This window comes from Glycine max, chromosome 18, assembly GCF_000004515.6.
Source record: "Glycine max cultivar Williams 82 chromosome 18, Glycine_max_v4.0, whole genome shotgun sequence".
In the NCBI taxonomy this organism is placed as follows: domain Eukaryota; kingdom Viridiplantae; phylum Streptophyta; class Magnoliopsida; order Fabales; family Fabaceae; genus Glycine; species Glycine max.
The window spans coordinates 29427375-29451472 of NC_038254.2; the positions used below are offsets into that span (position 1 = coordinate 29427375).

A 24098-nucleotide genomic window follows, 5' to 3' on the forward strand; every position below is an offset into this window, starting at 1 on the left:
GCGAGGTGTGAGTTTTCGGGATTTCAATGCTCGACCAACCCCAGTCCATGGAGTGACTCTCAAGAATACATGATCACCAACCTCGAATTCCAGATCTTTCCTCCTCTTATCATGATAACTTTTCTGCCTACTCTGAGTAGTTCTCATCCTTTCCTAAGGTGAGGCCTTCTCCGGGCTCTAACCAACATAGAGGTGTTCTACACCTTCTACCATACAAAGCTTCATAGGGAGCCATGCCAATGGTAGAATGAAAATTGTTGTTATAAGTGAACTCTATCAATGGAAGAAAACTCTCCCAGCTTCCCTTCTGCTCTAAGACAGATGCTCTTAAAAGGTCCTCCAACGACTGAATGGTCCATTCAGTTTGGCCATCAGTCTGAGGATGGTAGGCTGAACTTAGTCTAAGCTTGGTTCCCAACGCTCTGTTCAAGCTCTCCCAAAACCTAGAGGTAAATCTAGGATCTCTATCAGATACTATGCTAGATGGCACATCATGTAACCTGACAACCTCACTTATATACAAGGTAGTCAACTTTTCCAAGGAAAATCTGATATTAATGGGAATGAAATGAGCAGACTTAGTCAATCTGTCAACAATATACAAGGTAGTCAACTTTTCCAAGGTAGTCATCTATTCTTCCAAAAAGCTTACAAACATTTGCGAACATATTTCAAAAAGTTGTTCAAAGATCACATAAAAGTTTTTTAAATTATTGACATCTGTTAAAAAATATTAAATTCAATTTAGAACTAAAAACAATAAAATTAACATATAAAAAGAAATAAGGAATTAAGTAAAATATCTAAAAATGATCTTGTATAATTTTTTTTAAAACTCTCATTAAACAATGATAATGTTCTTAAACAATTTAAAAAATGACAAATTAAAAATTCTCTCATTCCAAAGATCCAATTTATATAAAAAAAAGGAAATAAAAAAATTATACTACAGCATATGCATAATGTTGTAGTATTTAAATTAAATTAAAAAAGATAAAAAATTATTGGTACTAATTATTCTGTACTTGAATTCCTTAGCTAAGGTGTTAGAAACATAAGATACCTTTGGTTAAAAAAAATAATTAAAAGAAGAATATATGAAAGGGAAATATAAAATTCTAAAATGATTGGTGGAGTGAAATAAAACAAGATATAGCCTATCTTTTTTAATTTTCAATATGAGAGATAATGGTTTTTGAATTCAGAACTTTCTCTATCCTGCTTCCCTGGCCACCCTATCCCATTTTCCCAAAATTCCTCCCCAGACTAGAAACTAAAAAAAAAAACAAAAATAACTATGTATTAAAAAATTCCTCATCAAAAGATTAGATAAACTAAAACAAATTAGAATGTCGAAAAAGTCCACCTAAAGTAGTTGAGCTAAACCTCCACAAACCACAACCCCCTTCTTAAATCCTTACATCATCCTCAAGACTCATCCATCCAAAAAACTCTTAGCAAATCCACATTCCTCTCCATGTCCGGAGAGCCACCACGGCCGTTGGAGATCCACCTGAGGGTCAACTCCAAGAGAGGCGGCACCACCATGGTGCACCCCGTGGCCACGGCGGTTCCGGTTCAGTACCCCAGAGAGGAGGAGGGAGTGAAGCATTACAGAAAATGGTTTGCTTGGCTGATACCTCTCTTTGTGGTTGCCAACGTCGCTATGTTTGCGATCACTATGTATGTCAATAACTGCCCGCGTAACTCTGTCTCCTGCATTGCCTCCTTCTTGGGTCGCTTCTCCTTCCAGCCCTTCAAAGAAAACCCCCTCTTGGGCCCTTCTTCGTTGACGTGAGTTCTTGTATTGTTGCTATTGTTGTTGTGAATTTGTTTAAGTTTATTTGGGGTAAATAATTATAATTATTATTTTATTTTTGCTGAAAAGGTTTTCGAAAAATGACTAAGTGTTTTGTTTTAAAGTGTTGTTCTATAATTGAGTGATTAATTAATTGATGATAAATTTATGGATTATTGTACCTTATTTTTAATTGTGGTTGTTTTATGGTGATCATTGATATTGTGGACAAATTGTGACCGCAATCATCCTTGCAGCTGCAATTGAAGTCACGATGGGACCTGAAAACCTTGATGTTGTGGTTGTAATTGCTGTTTGGTACTATTTTTACTACTATTATTATTAGCTATATTTTGAAGATTTTAGTACTTTTTTTTTATATCTGATTTTGCTTTTAGTTTACTTTGCAAATATATGTTTAATGTTAATTTCAGTTATAGTTTTAAAATTTTAATTCATGGTTGCATTTTCACAATGATTATTAAGAGCATGGGAGAGAGAGGTGCCCTGTGCTTCTCTATTTTTTTTTAAAAATAAAATAAAAGAGGAAATGAAAGTGTGTTGTTAACTACATAGGAGAGAGAGGAAGTTAAATAGAAAATGTGGAGAAATATGGTAGTTACTTAATAAAAATCAAGGATTAAAGTTTATCCTACTAGATGAAGTCAGCTACATGGATCACACGACATCATTCAACCCCGTTAAAGACAGTAATCTATGTTAGGTACTGTATATGTTTTATTTTGGCTGCTGATGGCATAACACAACCCTCTTTCTTTGGGTTTGAGACCGACTACGATACCATAGGCGGTGTTTATTATTATAACCTCCATACCTTCGCATAGTGAAGAGCCTCTGGACAATGGGGTACGAAGTTTTTATATATTATATAAATTTGTAAATTTATTATTACCTATTAGTGGTGGTGGTGGTGATGTTGAAATGGTAATAGTATGTGATAGTTGGGACTGAAATTTATGGATGTTTCTTATGAGTGGTTTTAATCATCGGATGGGAAATTTGGATTTCGAAATTGACTGTTACTGGTATTGAACAAGTGGGGTTTTTTTGTTGTTCAGGCTGCAAAAGATGGGGGCTCTTGATGTGAGCAGAGTGGTTCACAAACACCAAGGGTGGCGCCTCGTTACCTGTATGTGGCTACATGCTGGGGTTTTCCATCTGTTGGCAAATATGTTGGGTATTCTAGTCATTGGAATTCGGCTTGAGCAAGAATTTGGGTTTGGTATGTGTGACATATTCATGATTAAGGCTTGTTTCATAGTATCAAATATATTTTTGGTCCTGCACTAAATTTTGGTTTTAGACCTAGTCTCTCTAAAATATGAGTGTTGATTTTTGTCTCTTAGCTTTTAAAAGTGAGCACTTTTGGTCTTTTCTGTTATCATAGATCCATTAAGTACTACTAATGACAAGAACTCAAGAACCAAAATGGACTGCTTTTTAAAAATAAGGAACACAAACCAAAACTGATATTTTATAGGGACTTGAACCAAATTGTGGTATTCATTATAGGGTGGCCTAACATTTGTTTAAATCTTGTAGTAAATAACATATGCCAGTGACAGAAGTAGAGGTTTGTGGTTTTTCTGCTAAGAGTTCTTCTGTTTGCTGAAACTTTTGTACTCTCTAAGGTTTTGACTTTTGAGTTGAAAAGTACATAGATAAAACTTACTGGACAGTAATAAATTGATACTTTATTCTGAAATAGGAAAATGTGTCAACAAACACAACTGAAGGTAGCCTACATAGTAATTGATAGTTGGTTAAAGTGAAAAACATGGTAGCCTCTCATAGACTTAAACACAGAACTTTTAAATTAACATTTAAAAATCTGATTTGAGGAAGCTGTACTACTTATTGTCTGTCTGGTAAATAGATAAAAATGACACCAAAGATTATCCCTTTTAGACTGCAGTTTTTCTTCTGAGAGGTTTTATTTTTGTGTGTGATGTTATTGCTTGCCTGGTTTTTGCTGTAAACTGATTCTTGCATACTTGTACAACAGTGCTTATTGGACTGCTATTTTTCATATCTGGATTTGGGGGGAGTTTGCTTTCTGCTCTGTTTATCCAGTCAAACATCTCTGTTGGTGCTTCTGGTGCACTTTTCGGCTTGCTGGGAGGCATGCTTTCAGAACTCATTACTAACTGGTCTATATATGATAACAAGGTGCTTAATAAATTTCTCATTTGCAACTGAGTGTTTCAAAAGGAAAGATCATGCTTTTAAAAGCAACCTACTGACAATCAAGATTTTCTTTTCATGTGAAGCTAGCAGCACTCCTCACCCTTGTGATCATCATTGTTATCAATCTAGCAGTTGGAATTCTCCCACACGTGGACAATTTTGCTCATATTGGAGGCTTTCTTACTGGATTTCTTCTCGGATTTGTGTTTTTGATACGTCCCCAGTTTGGATGGGTTAACCAACGATATGCTCCCCTAAATTATTCTCCAGGACGATCCAAGCCTAAATTCAAGAAATATCAGTGCATCTTGTGGGTCCTCTCCCTGATCATTCTAGTTGTTGGGTAAGCATTTTTTGAAGTGTCGCTTTTTTTCTGAGATCAAGTTTTTCTTGCTAATGTATGATGTAAGGAGAGACTTGAACATATTTAACCCTGTTGACATATAACATGAAACTTGGACATTCCTTAAGTAGTTGGGGTAGATGCAGTTTTGGTTTACCTCAAGTAAGAGGTTTTGAATTCAGTTTCTACTATACTAAAAGAGAAATACATATAACATGAGAAACCAAGTTATTTGCTTTAGGCAGAATCTAAAAACATATTAAACCCATCAAAGTCCTCTGTTACATTTACTTTATATTAAAACTCAGTTTCATGATTCTAAGTACTTAGTAACAGTTTTGCAATTATTTTTAAAATAATTTTTCTTGATACTACTAAGAAGATATAGTAGTTATATGAAATTTTGCAAAGACCAACTGCTATTTCTACTTGAGTCTCTGAGGGCTAGAGAGAACTCAAAATGATTGCAAGTGGCACTAATGAAATGAGTTATTTGGATTTTGGAAATTTAGGCTTATAGTATTGAAACAATTACTAGATCATAGGGTTTTGGTAACAAAACTTACGTAAAAGTTCTGCATAACAGATCATAACAGGAAGCATACAATGATAGATGGTTCTTCCTTTATCTTGTAAAGCTGGTCTATTTTATACTCACTCGTTATTGTTGGTTGGGGTTATATAGAAGATAAAATGTCACCAAATATAATGAGAAATCTGTCTTAAAATAAAGATTGAAAAGAAGCTTTGACCTTGGTCTTAAAGTTACTAGCAGATTATATCATGTACATAGGATGTGTCGTTGGTGGAACTCTACACACACATCTAGGGAGGAGGCATGCTCTGTTGTTGATTGCAATAGAAACTTGATTTCTTAGTTACTCAAGATATTTTAAAAATGTGAGGAATTCTCAACTGAAGTAGTTGTAGAAATAATGACAGTTTTGATACTATAGTATTAATCATCAAATAGACCAGGAAAATAATGCTCAGGTGTTGTTGTAGTTATCTCCTTATGTGTGTTGTTGGAGTCATATTGGTCATCTTGTAATAAGAAATTATAGAAATAAAACAAAAGATGAAGGTAGAAGAGTTGAAATTAGCACAAAGGAATTTAAAACAGTTATATCAATGGCGCAAACAAGAACAAGATGATTGAAAGAAGAAAAGAAATAGAAAAGATGAAAAAGACAGGAAATGAAAAAGAAGGCACCACACTCTAGGAGAGTGATAAACCAAGCGTGGAATCACCACAAAGGTATGGGAACCTTTGATAAGATTCAAAGGATGTTCTAATCCAAGAACTAAAAAGAGGAGCCAATGCTCTACTCACTCAATGGAGTAAACCTCAAATATTATTCAACTCTGAAAATGAAAGGATTACATCTCTATTTATAGAGTTTAGTCCAAAGTGGTGGTCACACAAAGAGGCTAAACCTAATTTTAAGAAACAAAAGCAAAAGGTCCAAACAGGTTTAAGGTCCAAACAAGCTTAAGGCCCAAATTATTATTTAAATTAAACTGAAAAGAAATTAATCCAGAATTAAAAATTGGACTCCTAATTAGCATTAAACCAGCTCATCATTTATTACAATTAAAATCAATGCAAAGACACTTAAATAAAATTAAGTAAAAAATTAGGTTGCAAGCCCATGTTGGTGCATTATTAGTTTGGGCCTTCTTCCACTTGAATCAAGTGCACCATCTTGAGCTCTCTTCTCTCAGTTTGCCTTGAGATTGTAGTGTGTTGATAATGATCACCTCTAAATGTTCCTTGTGTCTCTTTACTCTTTCCCTCATAGGTATTCCAAGCCCAATGATGAGCTCATCCTCTTTAGCTCTTTTCTCCTTGGATCCTAAAAAGCTAGTTCAAGTTGGATCAAACCACTGCAGTAGCTAGGATTTCCTGAAACATTTTGTTTTTTCACCAAGCAAACCAACCCAAGATTGATGCTGAAATAGATCTATCCTTCATTAATGTAAATATGCTTGTATATACGAAATTCAATTTTGTGCATGATTGACTTCTGCCTACTCCATCATCTTATTTGTATTCTTGCTTTTCCTTTTATCCATCTTTCATTTTGACCACTTGTTTTGTCTATGTTAAATTGTCTAATGTGACAGGCTTTCTGTTGGGCTGGTTGCCCTTCTCCGTGGTGTTGATGCAAATGATCACTGCTCCTGGTGCCATTATCTGTCTTGCGTTCCAACTTCAAAATGGAGCTGCCATACAGAGGCAGCATATTGCGAGGTAAGCATTTTACCTGAAAGCCTCTTCATATGAATAATATTATCAGATCCTCTGAAATTACTTATTTTTCACTGACAATTTTATGAATGGGTTATCTTTAACCCCTTTTTCATGTATTATTATTCTGTCTTCTTGTATTATAATATCTCTAAACAATTTGGTGATCTCCAAAATATAAACATATAGGTGTTACCATCAATTTGACAAATGTTCTCGGGTTAAATATGTTTCTATTCTCTACAAATAGGACAATGCTTGTTTTTACTTCTTAGCCCCTAAAAATAAATCGTCTCCTTTTAGTCCCTCATTTATCCAAATGTTCGATGTAGTTCTTGTTCTTCACAAAAAATTGTTTCCTTTTGGTCCCTTAGGTCACATGACACTTTTCTATAAATGAGGGACCAAAAAGAGATGAATTATTTTTGAGGAACTAAAACTATAAGCGAATGCTCTTATTTGTAGGGATTCAAAACATTTAACCAAATGTTTTCATTACGCATTACTTTTTTTAGTAGTATCAAAGATGCCTTGCACTTAATGTTAACCATTTCAAATGTCTTTTTTGTTATTTTCTTAATGCTTGATATTAATGTTGTTGAACTACCACAAATGCAGTCAAACCAACTTGGCAACCAGCTGAACGTAACATGCTCAAGCACTGGTAAATTCAGTACATACTTCATGGAAAATCCAACCAGTTCCCAGATCCAGCAATTGTGTAGTCAACTTTGTAGTTGAATTTTGACAAAAGTGATGATCGTTGGAATGAGATGTTCATTTGTTCATATTAGTATTTCAGGTTCTCACGAAAAACTGCACACTGCAGTGCTCTTTTGTTTTTACCTTTTGCCTTATTCAGGAGACACGATGGAAAAAAGGTACATTTTGCCTTTGTAGATTTGTTCATTTTCTGGTGTATATAATATTGATTGATTTTCATTTTTCTTGGGCGAGATCAAAGTTACACTTATAGATGATTAATGTATCACCCTAACTTGTGTTTGCCAATAACTTTTCTGTGATTGCATTACAAATTAAGTGAAAATGGTATAAATAATCATTTAATTTGATTTTTAAAGATTTTTTTATCCATAGAAAGCACAAAGGCCCAAAGAAACAAAACAACTATCTGTCAAAATGACAGCTGACAAATCTGTCAGCAAATGCAAAGATATAAAAGCTGGGGGAACTTCAAACACCCTAAGACCAATATCCAAATATTTTGTATAATTTACCAAGGTATGAGCCACTGAATTAGCTTCAATATAGGTATGTTTTAATGACATCGAAGCCAAGGATGAAGCGGCTATTCTACAAAGGGACTATTCTACCTGGAGAGAAGCTAATTTAGTGGCTAATACCTTGGCTTCGGTGTTATGAAAACATACATGTAGAATCTCCATTAAAGCTATAAGAAAAGCTATAGAGATTAGAGAATATAAAATAAGACTTTTATATTTCTTCATTGATGATAATAGGTAAAGATAGACACCCTTATATAATCCTAAGTGATGTTAATTAATAGATGATAATTATCTAAGTGTCAACTTCATGTTATTTTAACAAATAAAATTAAAACTATAATTTATAAAATACATATTTAACTCTATCTTATATAATCCATGGATCATTTAATTGTGGTCCTAAATCATTCAGAAAAAATATGGTAATAAAAAATATTAGAAAAATAAGATTATTGAGCTGATGGTTAAGTTAAAAAGGCGATTGTTATTTTCACTCTCCCTTTACACTAAGGCACTCCCCTTCTCATTTTTTATACCTAGACTACCCCACCTATCACACTATCCTCATCTCTCTCACCGGGAAAAAAACAAAAAAGACACTCGCCCTCCATGCCACTAGCAACACATTTGGCAAATATGTAAGGAGTCAAGATTCAAAATAGGAAAGAAAAGATAGATTTTTATTGAATAATAAGATAAAGAACAAAGCGTTGGAGAGAAAACTCTTCTAGGATTTTTCCTTCACAAAAGATTTCTCTTTTCATAAAGAGCTAATGCTCAATTACAAAAATTTAAATATGAATCTCCCCTATTCTTCTTCCACTATTTATATCTAATAAATCCCTCTAACTAACTAACTAACTAACTTATTAATAGTTGAACTATGTTAACTAACTTTTCCTTCTCCTTATATCCTAACAATACACCCATCCTAAAAATCAACCTTGTCAGGGTTGGAATTTGAAAACTGAAATGACACACTTCCTAAAGTTTTTTCATTTTCATCTAGAATTTCCTTTGCTCTTCAGCCTTTTGCTAGGCTTCCTCAACCAATGCAACCTAACAAGCAAGTTCTTGTCTCGTACTTGTTGTTCTTCATGCTCAACTCTTCAAGATGAACTTTGTAACACCCTAGTTTTCGATAAATAAATATATAGATATTTATTATGTATTTTGAGTTTCTATAATTAATTGAATTAAGTAAATATTTTAGGGTGAGATATTGGGTTGAAATTGAGTTTTAATGATTAGTCATGTGAACTATAAATTAAAAAAGTTTTTAGAAATTAAATAAATGAGAGAAAATAGTTTTTGTTAATTAAAATAAGGATTTCATCGTATTAGAAAATAAATAGAGTAAAATGATATTTTAGAAAATAAAAGAATGTTTTAATTGATTATTTATTTAATAAAAGAGTAAAATAAAGTTCCTTTTTATAAAATAATTAAATAAATAAAAATAGGATAAATGATAGGCTCAGAGTACTCATGCATATAAATAGCCCTTTTAACGTTAGAGTAGCTTTTACAAACCTACGTTCTTTCTCTACTATCTCTTTCTCTCAAATTCGTCCTCCCTTCTTCCTCTTTCAAAACCTTCTTTTTTTTTTCGCATACACTCAAATCTGTCCTAGTAAAACTGCGATCCTGGACTCATTAACCGTTGGATCATTCTAAAATTCGGACACCACCTTCAGAACTCATTTTCACACATTTCTACCGTTGGTATTTGCAAAATAATGTCTGTAAAGAGAGATATGCCCCTTGCATAGAGATAGTGAAATTGAGGCTTCAATCCCTTCTCATTTTTTCTAATGCTTGAAAACCCTAGCAGAGCAACCAGAGAAAAAACTTGAGGAATTTTAGGAAACCGCTAGAGACGCTGCTATTGTTGTCAGACTACACATATGAGCTCGCGTAGAGGTAAGGGATGAGTTACTCACGCTTGGGGATTAAAATGAACATGTGTAGGGATCCTTAGATGATCAATTTTGGGTTGCTTTATGAAATTCAATTTTATTCTCTTGCTTTTAATCACGAAATGAATGTGTTTGACAAACCAATTGATGTCCCGATGCGATATTGTTGTGAAATTGAGGTGTTCTATTCCTTTGTTTCGTGCTTTAAAAATTTATCTATCATTATAATGTGTGTCTTTCTCTTGTTTCTCATACCTATAAATTGTATGTTTGATTTCTTTATTATCGTGAATTGAGTGTGCTTTCAATATATTTGTGTCACGAGATATCTATTTTATTTTAACATATTATTGTTCAATTAACTGCCGACAATCTCCGTATTTTGCTTATTGATGATGATTAGAAAGATTTTTATATAATACTCTGATACCACGCGAATGTGTTGGGTTGCGCTTTGCTCTTGAACCAATTGGGTAATCATAAAGCTATATAAAGAATATGAGAAAATTTACTAGATTAGCGTGAGAATTAGTTTGTTAGAAACATTCTTTTTCATGTTTTGGTCTCATAAGCTTATTACGTGTTGATGATTATAACACCTATATATGTATATGAATTGTTAAAATACATTAGGAATTAATAGTTCAAATAATAAAATTAAATTGAAGGAAATTAATATATTAAGATTCAACGATAAATACTTTCAATGCATTTTTATTTTAATTATGTATTAACTTTTTTTAATTGAAAATAGTATAGTTCGATTTAATATATACATATTTTGTGCCATGTAAATATTAATACTGTGTGATGTTTATATGATTCATGAGGTGTGATAACATGTTGCTTTGGAATTATAACATTGTAATTGAGATTGAGTGTATGTGATAAATTGAGTATGTGTTAAATTGTAAGATACATGTGTATTGAGATTTTGTACATATTGAGTTGTGAGCTCTGAACTGTACAATCACACAACTATAAAATTCTTTAAGGGAGATGAGTTAATGAGTGACGAGTTTTATGATGGGCTCCATTGTGGGAACTCAATAATTCTAATCACTTTGAGGCGCGATGAGTTAAAATGATTTTGAAAACAATTGAGTAGTTGTGTGTATTGCATAGGTCAAACTCCAGTGACACATATATGATTTTAAATGTCTGTTTTAATGAGATGATTAATCATATGAACATAACATATTAGTATTATTACTGTGTGATATGTATATGATGCATGAGGCATGATAATGTGTTGTCTTGGGATTATGAAAGTGTATGAACTCTGTGTAAGTGACAAGTCAAGTATGTGTTAAATTGTGAGATCACATGTGTATTGAGATGTTGTGTGCATTGAGTTGTGAGCTATGAACCATATAATTACACAACTGTAAACCCTTTGAGAACGACAAGTTTTTGCATGATGAGTATTGTGATGGGATCCACTGTGAGAACCTGTCGAGTTGAATCACTTTGAGGCGTGACGAGTTAAAATTATTTTGAGAATAATTGAGAAGTCGTGTGTTTTGTATAGTTCATAAATAAAGTCCGCGTGCTAAAATATTTTTTGGATTGGACTTGAAACAGGAGGGAGAGGCCCTAACGAACTCTCTGGAGTCTAGGTCTTGGAGGTAAATACACCCAATTTAAGTGCTCCTTTAAACCTATGCCGATCCCACATGGTTGGAGCATTCTTGCAAAATAGTGTGACCCTAATTGGTCTCCCTATGATTTTACCTAGTGAGAGTGACTTGACTTACCAGTGTGTGGTATGTCTTGTCATGTACTCTTGAAAATGAAGACCCTTGATGAAGCAATGGACTTAATTGAAAGCATGGCTGCTAGTGACATTGCCATTCTAAGAGATCGAGCCCACATTCCTACCAAGAAGAGCTTATTAGAGCTAACCTCACAGGACGCTCTGTTGGCACAAAACAAGTTACTATTCAAGCAACTAGAGGCATTAACAGAAACACTCAGTAAGTCGCCAACTCAGCTTCATTCCACACAAACTTCACATTCTTCTATTTTGTAGGTTGCAGGATGTATAATTTGTGGTGGAGCTCATGATTCTGGATGTTGTATCCCTAATGAAGAGCAAATTGCAAATGAAGTTAATTATATGGGGAATCAGTCCAGAGGAAATTTCAATACAAGAGGATTTCCAGGATTTCAAAACAACCAGTAGTATCAACAACAGAGACAGTGGCAAAATCACCCTGGTAACCAATTCAACAGAAATTCTACCTAACAATCACTAAGTTATCTATCCTAAGGTTGAAAACTTAGAACGAAAATGAAGTAAAGTAAAGAAACTTACTTGGATTGTGTAGATGAATGCAAAGAATAGCAAAGGTGTAGGAATGCAGGGAGATGAAGCAAAGTAAAGGCAGATGCAGTGAATGGCCTTAATGCACAACAAGAGTGAAATGGTAACTGCCTAAGGCAGGCACCTTATAATCTTTGGCAGTTTCGTATGGTGCGCTTAGCGCATAGCTATGCTTAGCGTGCCCATATGACATTTGAGTTTTAAAAGCCTCTGCGCTTAGTTCATCTGCTCACTAAGCCCAATTCAAAATGTTAAAATTCCAGAAAAGCTTTTGGGCTTAGCGCACAAGGTCGCGCTTAGCGGGCACTGCAGCTTTGATTGGTCCTGCAACTTACGCTTAGCCACCAAAGGCTTCCCTTAGCGAATTAATGCTCATTAAATGCAATCGTGGCCCGCGCTTAGCGTGTCGCTCGCGCTTAGTGCAATTCTAATAATTGTAATTCTAGAGAAGGAATTACGCTTAGCGAGTGTTCGCACTAAGCCCAATTCGAAAGAATTAAAATCCAGAGAGGTTTTTGGGCTTAGCGCTAAGCACTCGCTTAGCGGGACCATCCAGCCAATGATCAGGGATCAAGGCGCTTAGTGCGAACAACAACTCACTTAGCGCGTGAAGGAAATGGTGCTTAGCGCAAGGGTTGGGTTGCCTCTTCACAAAACTGAAAAGACACAATCACAAGCAATCGAACTAAACTAGAATGCAAGAAAACAAAATTAAAAAGGGTTGGGTTGCCTCCTAGTAAGCGCTTGTTTAACGTCATTAGCTTGACGCATAGTTCTTTGTTATCTTTGGAAGGATAAAACAGTGGTTAATCTTTCAATAGTGCCACCATGGTATAGCTTTAACCTTTGTCCATTCACTACCTATGTTCTGTCTGGATCCTTGGGTTGAGGATCACAAAGCTCTACTGCTCCATATGGCTTGACTTTGTTGATGGTAAATGGTCTAGACCATTTAGATTTGAGCTTCCCAGGGAACAATTTCAGCCTTGAATTGAATAGTAGCACCTGTTGTCCTGGTTGAAAATTCTTCTTTAGAAGCTTTTTATCATGGTAAGTTTTAACCCTCTCTTTATACAGCCTTGAAGATTCATATGCAGTCAATCTCATTTCTTCTAACTCCAATAGTTGTAGCCTCCTTTACTCTCTAGATGCGGCTTCATCAAAGTTCAGAAATTTTAAGGCCCAATAAGCTTTATGTTCCATCTCCACAGGTAAGTGACAAGACTTGCCATAAACCATTTGAAATGGCGATAAGCCTATCGGAGTCTTAAATGCAATTCTATATGCCCACAAAGCATCATTCAGTTTGAGTGACCAATCCTTCCTAGTAGAGGCCACAGTCTTTTCTAAAATCTTCTTCAATTCCCTATTTGACACTTCCGCTTGGCCATTGGTATGAGGGTGATAGGGTGATCCTACCTTGTGTGTTACATTATATTGCTTCAACACCTTCTGTAGCTAATTATTGCAGAAATGTGTGCCTCCATCACTGATTAAAATTCTAGGTACCCCAAATCGTGAAAAGATGTTTTTCTTTAGAAACTTCACTACAATCTTGGCATCATTATGTGGGGTAGCCACTGCTTCAACCCATTTAGACACATAGTCTACAACTACTAGAATATATTCATTTCCAAAGGACGAAGGGAAAGGACCTACAAAATCAATCCCCCAACAGTCAAAGACTTCAACCTCCATAATATTCTGTAGAGGCATTTCATTCCTTTTTGAGATGTTCCCTTGATGTGTCATTATTTTCTCCTATTTCTTAACCCTTTTTGTCACCATTTTAATTACTGATTAGCCTCAATTGTCAAATTAATTATGCAGTTTTATCATTTGGGCCTACTTGACTAATTTTGTGTTTTTAATTTAATTTCAGGAGAATTATAAGCAATTGGGCTTGGATCCGGAATTGACCTGCACCGGCTTGGACTTGAAGAGAGCAGACAATTTTATTTTATTTCGTCTAGTTTTATTTTATTTCGTTTTTGGGCTTGGACTTAAAAGAGATTTGTAAGCTTTGGGGATGAGGACCTATATAACAGCACCAGGGTTTTAGTAGAAGGCAGACTGTTGAGATAGGAGAAAATTTTTAGGGTTTTGCATTTTCAGTTTCGTGTTACTGTTCACGCGCACTGTTCAAGTAGCAATCAAATTTCGTTTTCTGCTTCAAATTGCAATTTTGTTTTCTGCTTTTGCCTTTGAATTCGTTTTCTTTTCTGCTGATTAATGGAAGGCTGAGTCTCCAGTGTTGTTTTCTCTTAAGAATCAAGCACAACTCTCTTTGAGGTTTTGTTATTATTATTGAATTCTGATCAGTTTTTCCCCTTCACCAATTGGTCTGTATTTGTTGCTATTAATCCATGCATGCTTAATGCTTGATTAATTGTCTCTGTGCTTAATTTATGTTCATGCTTAATGATCAGTTTCGTTCATGCTTAATGGACATGTGAGAGGGATTAATTGGTGTATGTATTGCTTAATCACATAATGACAGTCTTATGTTAATTTTCGCTTAGTAAATTAATTTCGGGTTGGATTAAGTGGTTGAACTGATTAGGGATAAATTCTCGTAACCTAGGATAAGAGACTTGCTTTTGAATCAAGGGGAAACAACATGTTTTAGTTATGTTATTTTCTTATTCAAGTTTGCTTGCTGTTTAATTTGCAAAAACAAACAATCCCCCCCAATTCATTACTATTTTATTGTTATATGTTATGAACGTTCGATTGATCATTGCTCACTGGGAGACGACCTAGGATCACTTCCTAGATACTGCATTTTTAATGTTTATTTGATTCGGGTACGGCCTCGATCATCCCCATCCTCTAACACTGATCACAATACAACACATGTTGATGTGCATCTTTGAATAATGTTGGCCAAAAGAACCCAGATTGCAAAATCTTAGCTGCTGTCTTATCTCCACCATAATGGCCACCACAGGGTGAGTTATGACAATGCCATAATATGTTCTTGGCCTCCTCTTTTGTCACACATCTTCGGAGACGGTTATCAGCTCCTATCTTGAACAAGTGTGGGTCATCCCATATGTAAAATCGAGCATCATGTAGGAATTTCTTCCTTTGCTGCCAAGTTAAGTCCTTAGGGATGATTCTTGCTGCTTTGAAGTTAGCCATATCAGCAAACCAAGGTCTTTCATTAACCTTGAACAAGGATTCATCAGGAAATGCCTCTCTAATCTCTGCTTGTTTTGAAGTGACTTCCTCATTAACCAATCTTAACAAATGGTCTGCTACAACATTTTCAGATCCCTTCTTATCCCGAATTACCAAATCAAATTCTTGAAGCAGCAAAACCCATCTTATCAATCAAGGTTTAGAATCAGCCTTGTTGAGCAAATATTTAATTGCTGCATGGTCAGTGTAGATGATGACTTTTGATCCCACCAAGATATGAACTTTTCAAGTGCATAGACAATTGCCAGCATTTCTTTTTAAGTGGTAGCATAGTTAACCTGTGCATCATTCAAAACTTTGCTAGCATAATAGATAACATGAAAGATTTTTCCTTTTCTCTGACCAAGCACAGCACCTATGGCATAGTCACTCGCATCACACATTAATTCAAACTCTTGCCCCCAATCTGGTGCTGTAAGCACTGGAGCAGATACTAGTCTGATCTTGAGATCATAAAATGCTTCCACACATTCTTCATTAAACACAAACACATCATCTTTGTTCAACAGATTGCTGAGTGGTTTGACGTCTTTTAAGAAATCTTTGATGAATCGCCTGTAGAACCCAACGTGTCCTAAAAAGCTTCTCACTCCCTTGACATTTATTGGAGGAGGAAGTTTCTCAATAACATCAATCTTAGCCTTGTCCACCTTAATCCCCCTCACTGAAATTTTATGTCCCAACACTATGCCTTCTTGGACCATAAAGTGACATTTTTCCCAATTAAGCACCAGATTAGACTCTTCACATCTGTGCAATACTCTTTCTAAATTCGATAGACAACAATCAAAAGATGAGCCAAAAATAGAGAAATCATCCATGAAAACTTCGATACATTTCTCCACCATATCAGAAAAAATTGCCATCATGCACCTCTGAAACGTAGCCGGAGCATTACAAAGACCAAAAGGCATATGCCTATAAGCGAACACACCAAATGGGCAAGTGAAAGTTGTCTTCTCCTGATCTTTGGGATCCACTGCGATTTAATTATAGCCAGAGTATCCATCCAGAAAACAATAAAATGATTGCCCTGCAAGTCTTTCAAGCATTTGGTCCATGAAGGGAAGTGGATAATGGTCCTTCCGAGTGGCATCATTCAATTTCCTGTAATCTATGCACATCCTCCTCCCGGTGACAGCCCTTGTAGAGATTAGTTCATCTTTCTCATTTTTAATCACTGTCATACCTCCCTTCTTGGGAACAACCTGCACAGGGCTAACCCACGCACTATCTAAGATAGGATAAATGAGTCCTGCTTCCAACAATTTGAGTACTTCCTTGCGCACTTCTTCTTTCATCATTGGATTCAGTCGTCTTTGGGGCTACCTCACAGGCTTGTAATCAGCTTCCATACTAATTTTGTGCATGCATGATGTGTCATTATTTTCTCCTATTTCTTAACCTTTTTGTCACCATTTTAATTACTGATTAGCCTTAATTGTCAAATTAATTATGCAGTTTTATCATTTGGGCCTACTTGACTAATTTTGTGTTTTTAATTTAATTTCAAGAGAATTATAAGCAATTGGGCTGAACCGGCTTGGACTTGAAGAGAGTAGACAATTTTATTTTATTTCGTTTTTAGGCTTGGACTTAAAATAGATTTGTAAGCTTTGGGGCTGAGGACCTATATAACAACACCAGGGTTTTAGTAGAAGGCAAACTGTTGAGATAGGAGAAAAATTTTAGGGTTTTGCATTTTCAGTTTCGTGTTACTGTTCACGCGCATTGTTCACGTAGTAATCAAATTTCGTTTTCTGCTTCAAATTGCAATTTCATTTTCTGCTTTTGCCTTTGAATTTGTTTTCTTTTCTGCTGATTAATGGAAGACTGAGTCTCCAGTGTTGTTTTCTCTTGAGGATCAAGCACAACTCTCTTTGAGGTTTTGTTATTACTATTGAATTCTGATTAGTTTTTCCCCTTTCAGCAATTGCTCTGTATTTGTTGCTATTAATCCATGCATGCTTAATGTTTGATTAATTGTCTCTGTGCTTAATTTACGTTCATGCTTAATGGACATGTGAGAGGAATTAATTGGTGTATGTGTTGCTTAATCACATAATGACAGCCTTATGTTAATTTTTGCTTAGTAAATTAATTTCGGGTTAGATTAAGTGGTTGAACTGATTAGGGATAAATTCTCGTAACCTAGGATAAGAGACTTGCTTTTGAATCAAGGGGAAACAACATGTTTTAGTTCTGTTATTTTCTTATTTAAGTTTGCTTGTTGTTTAATTTGCAAAAACAAACAAACCCCCCCCCCCCAATTCGTTATTGTTTTATTGTTATATGTTATGAACGTTTGGTCAGACATTCTACATGATTTATTCAGTGCTTTTTCCAAAGGAGACTGTAGTACCATGGCTGTAGCTGCTAATTCTATCTCCCGTTCTACCTTATCCACATCAAAACAGGCCTTCTGATCACTTGAGTGCTTCATTGCTTCGAATAAGTCAAATGAAATTTTCTGATCATCCACACTCAGTTCTAATTTACCTTTCCCCATATCTACTATACAACTGGCGGTGGACATGAAAGGGTGTCCCAAAATTATGGGAATTTCAAGATCCTCCTCTATATCCATAACCATAAAATTTGCAGGGAAAGTAATATGTTTGACCCGAACCAGAACATCCTCTATCACTCCATGGGGTCTGGTGATGGAGCGATCTGCTAACTGCAAAGTCATCCTAGTAGGCATTATCTCCAACTCTCCAATTCTCCGGCACATGGAAAGCGACATCAAATTAATATTGGCCCCCAAGTCAATAAGAGCCTTGCTAACAGAAACTTCACCTATAGAACAAGGAATAGTGACACTGCCTGGATCCTTATGTTTTGGTGGAAGGATGCGTTGAATAACGACACTGTAGTTTCGTTCCACAATGATGTTGTCACTATGGATGTACTTATTCTTCCTAGTTAGCATGTATTTCAGAAATTTAGCATAGAGTGACATCTTCTGTAGAGCTTCTCCAAAGGGCATGGTAATTTCTAGCTTCTTGAAAATATCCAGAAATCTAACTAGATGTCTTTCTTTGTCTTTCCTAGAAGGTCCCAAAGGATATGGTACTTCTCTCCCTTCAGTTGAAGATGCTTCTTTCTTTTTCTCTCTAGCACACTCACTCTTGCTTTTTCTTTTCTCTTCTTTTCTCTCTTTTTCATTTTCAATTTTCTCATTTTTTCATTTTCTTTTTCTTTCACCTTTTCTTTTTCTTTTTCCTTCTTTTCTTTCTCACTTATTTCTTTCTCACTCACACTTATTGGTATCTCTTTCTGCTTATCATCTTCTACTTCCACTTCTTCCTCAGCCTCACTCGAAGGTTCCATCACTGGGTCAATTGTTGGCTCAGTCACCAGCTGTTGTTTTTCTTCACCTATCCTCATCTCTCCTTCATTCATGCTCACCATTCTGCTTCTAGTCGTAACGGCCTTGCACTCCTCCTTAGGATTCTTCTCTGTGTTGGCTCCAAAGCTGCTTGACGGTTGGTCTGCCAATTGTTTTGCCAATTGGCCCACCTGGACATCTAGATTCTTGATGGCTGACTCTGTGCTCTTTTGATTGGACATGGATACTTGCATGAACTGAGCAAGAGTCTCTTCCAGCTTCATTATTCTGTCATAGAGACTAGGCCCTTGTTGCTGTGGCCTGTTAGATGGTCCACCCTGGTCTTTATTGAACTGATTGCCAGGGTGAGTTCTCCACTGCCCCTGTTGCTGATTATAGTGTTGGCCATGTGAAAATCCAGAATACCCACCTACATTAAAGCTTGATCTTGGCTGGTTCCCCATATAGTTCACTTCATGTGTTGTATCTTCAGTGGGAATACAACAGCCATATTCGTGAGCTCCACCATATATAGCAAAACCTGCAACCTGCAAAATAGAAGAGGGTGAAGGTTGTCCAGAATGTAATTAGGTTGGCAACTTACTCAATGTTTCTGTCAATGCCTCAAGTTGCTTGGATAGTAGCTTGTTTTGTGCCAACAATGCATCCTATTAGCAAGCTTCTATTGGTAGGAATGTGAGCTCTATCACTCATGATTGCGTGGTCACTAGCAGCTATATTCTTAATCAAGTCCATGGCTTCTTCAGAGGTCTTCAAATTTATTCTCCCCCTACAGAAGCATCCAAAAGCTGGTTGGATTGTGGTCTCAACCCGTCAATGAAAATATTGAGCTGGATTGGTTCTGAAAATCCATGAGTAGGCGTCTTTCTTAGTAACCCACGAAATCTTTCCAAAGCTTCACTAAAGGACTCGTCTGGAAATTGATGAAATGATGAGATGACAGCTTTTCCTTCAGCAGTCTTAGACTCTGGGAAGTACTTCTTCAGAAATTTTTCAACCACTTCATCCCAAGTCCTAAGACTATTACCTTTAAATGAATGGAGCCATCTAATGGAGCCATCCTTTTGCTTCTCCAGACAAACAAAATGAAAACAAGCTCAATCTAATAGCATCCTCAGGCACACCAGCTACTCTAACAGTGTTGCAAATCTCAATATAAGCGGCTAGATGTGCATATGGGTCTTCATTGGGCAAACCATGTAACAAATTATTCTGAATCAATTGAATTAATGAATGTGGATAGGTTATGTTGTGTGCTTGAACCTCCGGCCGCGCAATGCTAGTAAAGAACTACGACACACTTGAGCTAGAGTAATCTTTAAGGGTAATTCTTCTTGGCTCATCAGCCATGATATTGGCTTCAATTAATACTGTGTGAGATTGCCCTTGTTTTGGAAAACTAGAAGATGCCTCAGAAGATAGAGTTCTTCCTGAATTGCTGCTGCCTCAATGTCTTGCAAAAAATTTGTTTTTTTCTGCATTCCTTTTCCCGCAAGTTGCATTAATTTCCAAGTCTATGGGAATCAAAACACCTATAGAAGACCTTCTTTGCATGAAAAACAAGCAAAACAGCAGTTAACCAATTCCGAAGAATAATAAATTCTGCAGTAAATAAATATTCACAAAATAACAATGAATCAACGAATAATGAATTAATGCCTTCAAACTGAACTAAGCTTTTCTAAATAAAAGAAGTTCCCCGACAACGAGGCCAAAATTTACTTGTTCGACCAGAATACTTGTTTACTCCCTCTTCCAAATTGGTATTACTTGCTCTTATATGGGAGTGGTCTTACCGGCAAGCGCACTGGGCCGCCAAGTAAAATAATTAAAATGGAATGAACTGAGTATCGAACACAGGGAACTTGTTCATTTAGCAAAGTTTTGTTAAGTAAGCAGGCATTTGCAAACAAAAATTAATGATTATGAATTAAAGCAAAAGTATGTTCTATCCTAAGTAAAAGCAATAAATGAGAACAAGTAAGTGTGAAAACAGATATCTAAAGGCGTTGGGTCCTCCTATTGAGTAAGTTGATGCAATTAAAGATGTTCCTGTGTTCTATGCTGAGGACAAAAATACCAAACACCGTTTCCTCCAGAGTTTGGACTAATTTAAATCAAACTTCATTCGCAGATCCCTCTTGTTGAACTTAGCCTAACTTAAATAGGATTATACTCACAGCATAATAAAGAAAACTAAAATCCTACACACTATCCCTAGCAATGTAGTTATTCAGTCCCTGCTCTATCAAGTTCTAAGGAAACAATATGTTTTCCAATGCTAAAGTCCCTAACAACACACACAAATGGGTGATCAAGCCACAAGCATGCATACAATAAGATAGATAGAAGTAGTGAACACATAAAACAACCTTAATTAGATATAAAAAAGAGTTTACATCAACTACTCAATAAGAATCCCCAACTGAGGGTTTTAGCCTTTCATGGCAAGGAAGCTCCTTTTACACTGGAGAAGAGGAATCAAGAGAAATTGCTTGCTTACAAAGGAGTGGGGATGTCTCCTCCACCTCTAGGAATCTCACAATCACTCAAAAACTCACTAATCTCCCTAAAAGATGAAAACTTGGCCCCTTTGCTCTACTCTATGCTCTCGGAAATTCACACTCTTCAGGTCTCTGAGTAGTGAATAGTTCTCTTAGCTCTCTCTCAATTCTGTGCAAATCAGGCTTAAAAAGGGCTTCCTAATCTCGATGTCGCGCTTAGTGCCATTCTCGCGCTTAGCGCAAGTAAGTGAATTTCAGCTTAGCGCCAATCTCGCACTAAGCTTGGAAAGCAATAGACGACTAGCTTAGTGAGCTGATAACGCACTAAGCGCATGCTTGTGTAGCAGATGTCTTTCCAGATTCCTTTTTACTCGCTAAGCGCGCTGGTGCTGGGCTTAGCCGTTGATGCGCGCTAAGCGCATTGAGCTCGCTTAGCGTAATGACTCCTTTGGCACTTATTCAAAATAGCTCCTTTTTGCCTGAAATTAAAGAAAATTTAACATTATTTCCATGTAAAGAGGCTTCTACTGAGCAGAGATCAAAACAAAGAAATTTTATTTACTATCCTACCAAAAAGAACCATAAATTGAGAGATTTATATACATTTTGGAAAACTTTTCTATACAAAAGTTAGTCGTAAACGACGACTAACACATCCCCTTCCTTCTTCTTTGCCACAGTTGCTCTGAATCTTCTGTTGCTTGTACCAGCAGGGGCGACATAGTCGAACTTCCCTCTTTTCAGGCCTACTTCAATCCTCTCGCCCGCAAATACTAGATTCGCGAAGCTAGAGGGCATGTAGCCCACCAACGTTTCGTAGTAGAACACTGGCAGCGTGTCTACTATCATTGTGATCATCTCTCTTTCCACCATGGGCGCGCCACTTGCACTGCCAAGTCCCTCCACCGTTGGGCGTATTCCTTAAATGACTCATGGTCCCACTTTCTTATATTCTGTAGCTGGGTTCTGTCGGGAGCCATGTCAGTATTGTATTGGTATTGCCTAATGAAGGCAGTAATCAAATCCTTCCACAAGCGGATACGATAGGCTTGCAAATTGGTATACCAGATGACTGCCGCCCCGGCCAAGCTTTCTTGGAAGAAATGCATCAGCAGATTGTTGTCCCTAGAGTATGCCCCCATTTTTTGGCAATACATCTTTAGGTGATTTTTGGGGCAAGTGGTCCCCTTGTATTTATCAAAATATGGTACCTTGAACTTTGGAGGGATGACAACATTAGGTACCAAACACAATTTTATCATGTCGGTGAAAGGGTAATCCCTAAACCCTTCGATAGCCCTTAATCTCTCTACAATGAGATCAAGTTTCTCTCTCCCTTCCTCTACCAGAGGCGACCCCCCTATTGAGAAATACAGCGGTTGCAAAGGGCGGGGTTGAGGAACCCCCACGGTATTGGGTTGAGGCATAGCATTGCATGTCGATCCCTCGGCGGTGAAAGTGGGACATGGGTCGAAGTCCCCTTGAGCACGCTTCAGAGGTTCTTCATGGGCGCCTCCTACAGGTTGGGGTTGCTACCCCTCAAAGGTAACAGGAACGACATGATTAACGTTCTCGTTAGGCATGTGCATGGTGGGTGGCATATAATTGGGGGGTAAGCCATAAGGGTAAGCATTCCTATTATACCCCATGTGTGGACCACCGGTACTGCCCAACACCTCCCCTCCTTATCCCACCATGTTCGGGGTGGGTTGGTTTGCTTGGTTTATGGCAGAGGGATGGGTAGGATCTGCCTCCATATCGACCTTCATTTGTTCTTGCACCTCTTCTACGTCACCCATGACTCTAGTTTTGGAACGAGTTTGATAGGGGTGCCTTAAAGCGTGTTTAGTTATGGTGTTTACTGCCTAAAGAACAAAAATGCAGTGAGTAATGCAACAAAGAACTAAACATGAATGCATGCTAAAGATAAGTTGTTGAAGCATTGGACTCGCGTAGAATTTTGAGCAAAGACATAGTATTGAACCAAACTTATTTTTTATTTAAGGAACAAAAATGTTCATCTAGTCAAAATTAAAGCAAAAATACAACCACCTTAGTGGCTCCTAATTATGTGGGCCATCAAATCGATCATGTGCTGACAATAATCGAGGAGCCCATGAACTTCCTCGGGGGCCGAGTACATGTCCGCCATCGCCTTAGCTTTGGCTAGCAGTCTTGGAAGCTCTTGACTCCCATTCAAGGTGAAAACGAACCTATCCATCCACATCATTGCTTCTCTAGGCAATGAATTGATCACTTTCTCCCTCGCTTCCCTTTCTGCTTGCAGGACTGATACCTTTGCATACTCGTCCTCTAGCCTCTGTTCATGGGTTGAAGCTAAATTTAGCTTCTCTTTGTATTGGTTAATGATGACCCGTATGTGTTTCTTCGGTCTTGCTCAATTGCTCAAACAAACTCCTTTTGGACCTCTGACAAGCCTTCAACTTGTCTTCCAATATCATGCTTTCAACTCTCGACTAGTCTCTCTTGGCCCTTCAAAGCTTAAGCTTGGTGTTGCTACCCCACAAAGCCCCTTAGAACTTGTTTCGGCCCCATTCTTCCTTTCGAGCCCTCTTTGTTTCCTACTCCAAAGCTTCGGCAGTGGCCACATTGATGTCCCTCAGCTCATTGCATTCTTTTCGGACCTTGATGGCCGTCGTCTTGAACTTTTCCTTGACCGCTTGTGCTCTTTCAAGTTCCACCTTTAAGGCTTGCACCTCCTCACTGTCCTCGGGGGTTTCAGCCTCTACCTCGCTTGAAACCTTTAGCTTTGGGAGCCAATCCAACTCTAGCGTCCGAGCCTTTAGCCACTTATGATAGCCGTCGATGATCCCATTGCGGCTTTCTCTAAGCTCCTTGTCTTTCTTTTGCACCGCGCTCCACGCTTTGCGGATTCCTCGAAGTATCCTCGCATTGGGGTCACTGAAACCCTGTGTGATGAAAGGC

The 24098-nt window shown here is 37.0% G+C and overlaps 2 protein-coding genes across 4 annotated transcripts; one reads left to right on the plus strand and one right to left on the minus strand.

The window, feature by feature from the left end:
- Positions 1-1204: 1204 nt before the first annotated feature.
- LOC100805186 (inactive rhomboid protein 1-like) lies at positions 1205-14269 on the plus strand. 3 transcript variants are annotated; one of them, XR_005889473.1, is made up of 8 exons: positions 1205-1794; positions 2878-3041; positions 3825-3988; positions 4090-4349; positions 6477-6603; positions 7219-7481; positions 11351-11985; positions 13975-14269. XR_005889473.1 is itself a non-coding variant. In XM_041011622.1 (7 exons), exons 2-7 carry the CDS (start codon positions 2073-2075, stop codon positions 7339-7341), a joined length of 882 nt encoding a protein of 293 aa, XP_040867556.1. In that variant the 5' UTR covers positions 1709-1794; positions 2056-2072; the 3' UTR covers positions 7342-7542.
- A 7737-nt stretch (positions 14270-22006) lies between these two features.
- Positions 22007-22951, minus strand: LOC102661495 (uncharacterized). Its single transcript, XM_006603311.1, has 2 exons — positions 22847-22951; positions 22007-22684 (listed from the first exon to the last, which is right to left on the minus strand). The coding sequence occupies exons 1-2, from the start codon at positions 22949-22951 to the stop codon at positions 22007-22009; spliced, it is 783 nt and encodes a 260-aa protein (XP_006603374.1).
- Positions 22952-24098: the final 1147 nt, after the last annotated feature.

Bases quoted from the DNA above. Each gene is read 5' to 3' on its own strand.
- LOC102661495 (XM_006603311.1), bottom strand. From the start codon at position 22,951: ATGGGTGACGTAGAAGAGGTGCAAGAACAAATGAAGGTCGATATGGAG. The intron at 22,685-22,846 runs GTGGGATAAGGA...TTTGAGGGGTAG, and splicing joins ACCAACCCACCCCGAACATG to CAACCCCAACCTGTAGGAGG.
- LOC100805186 (XM_041011622.1), top strand. From the start codon at position 2,073: ATGGGACCTGAAAACCTTGATGTTGTGGTTGTAATTGCTGTTTG. The intron at 3,042-3,824 runs GTATGTGTGACA...CTTGTACAACAG, and splicing joins TGAGCAAGAATTTGGGTTTG to TGCTTATTGGACTGCTATTT. The intron at 6,604-7,218 runs GTAAGCATTTTA...CCACAAATGCAG, and splicing joins CAGAGGCAGCATATTGCGAG to TCAAACCAACTTGGCAACCA.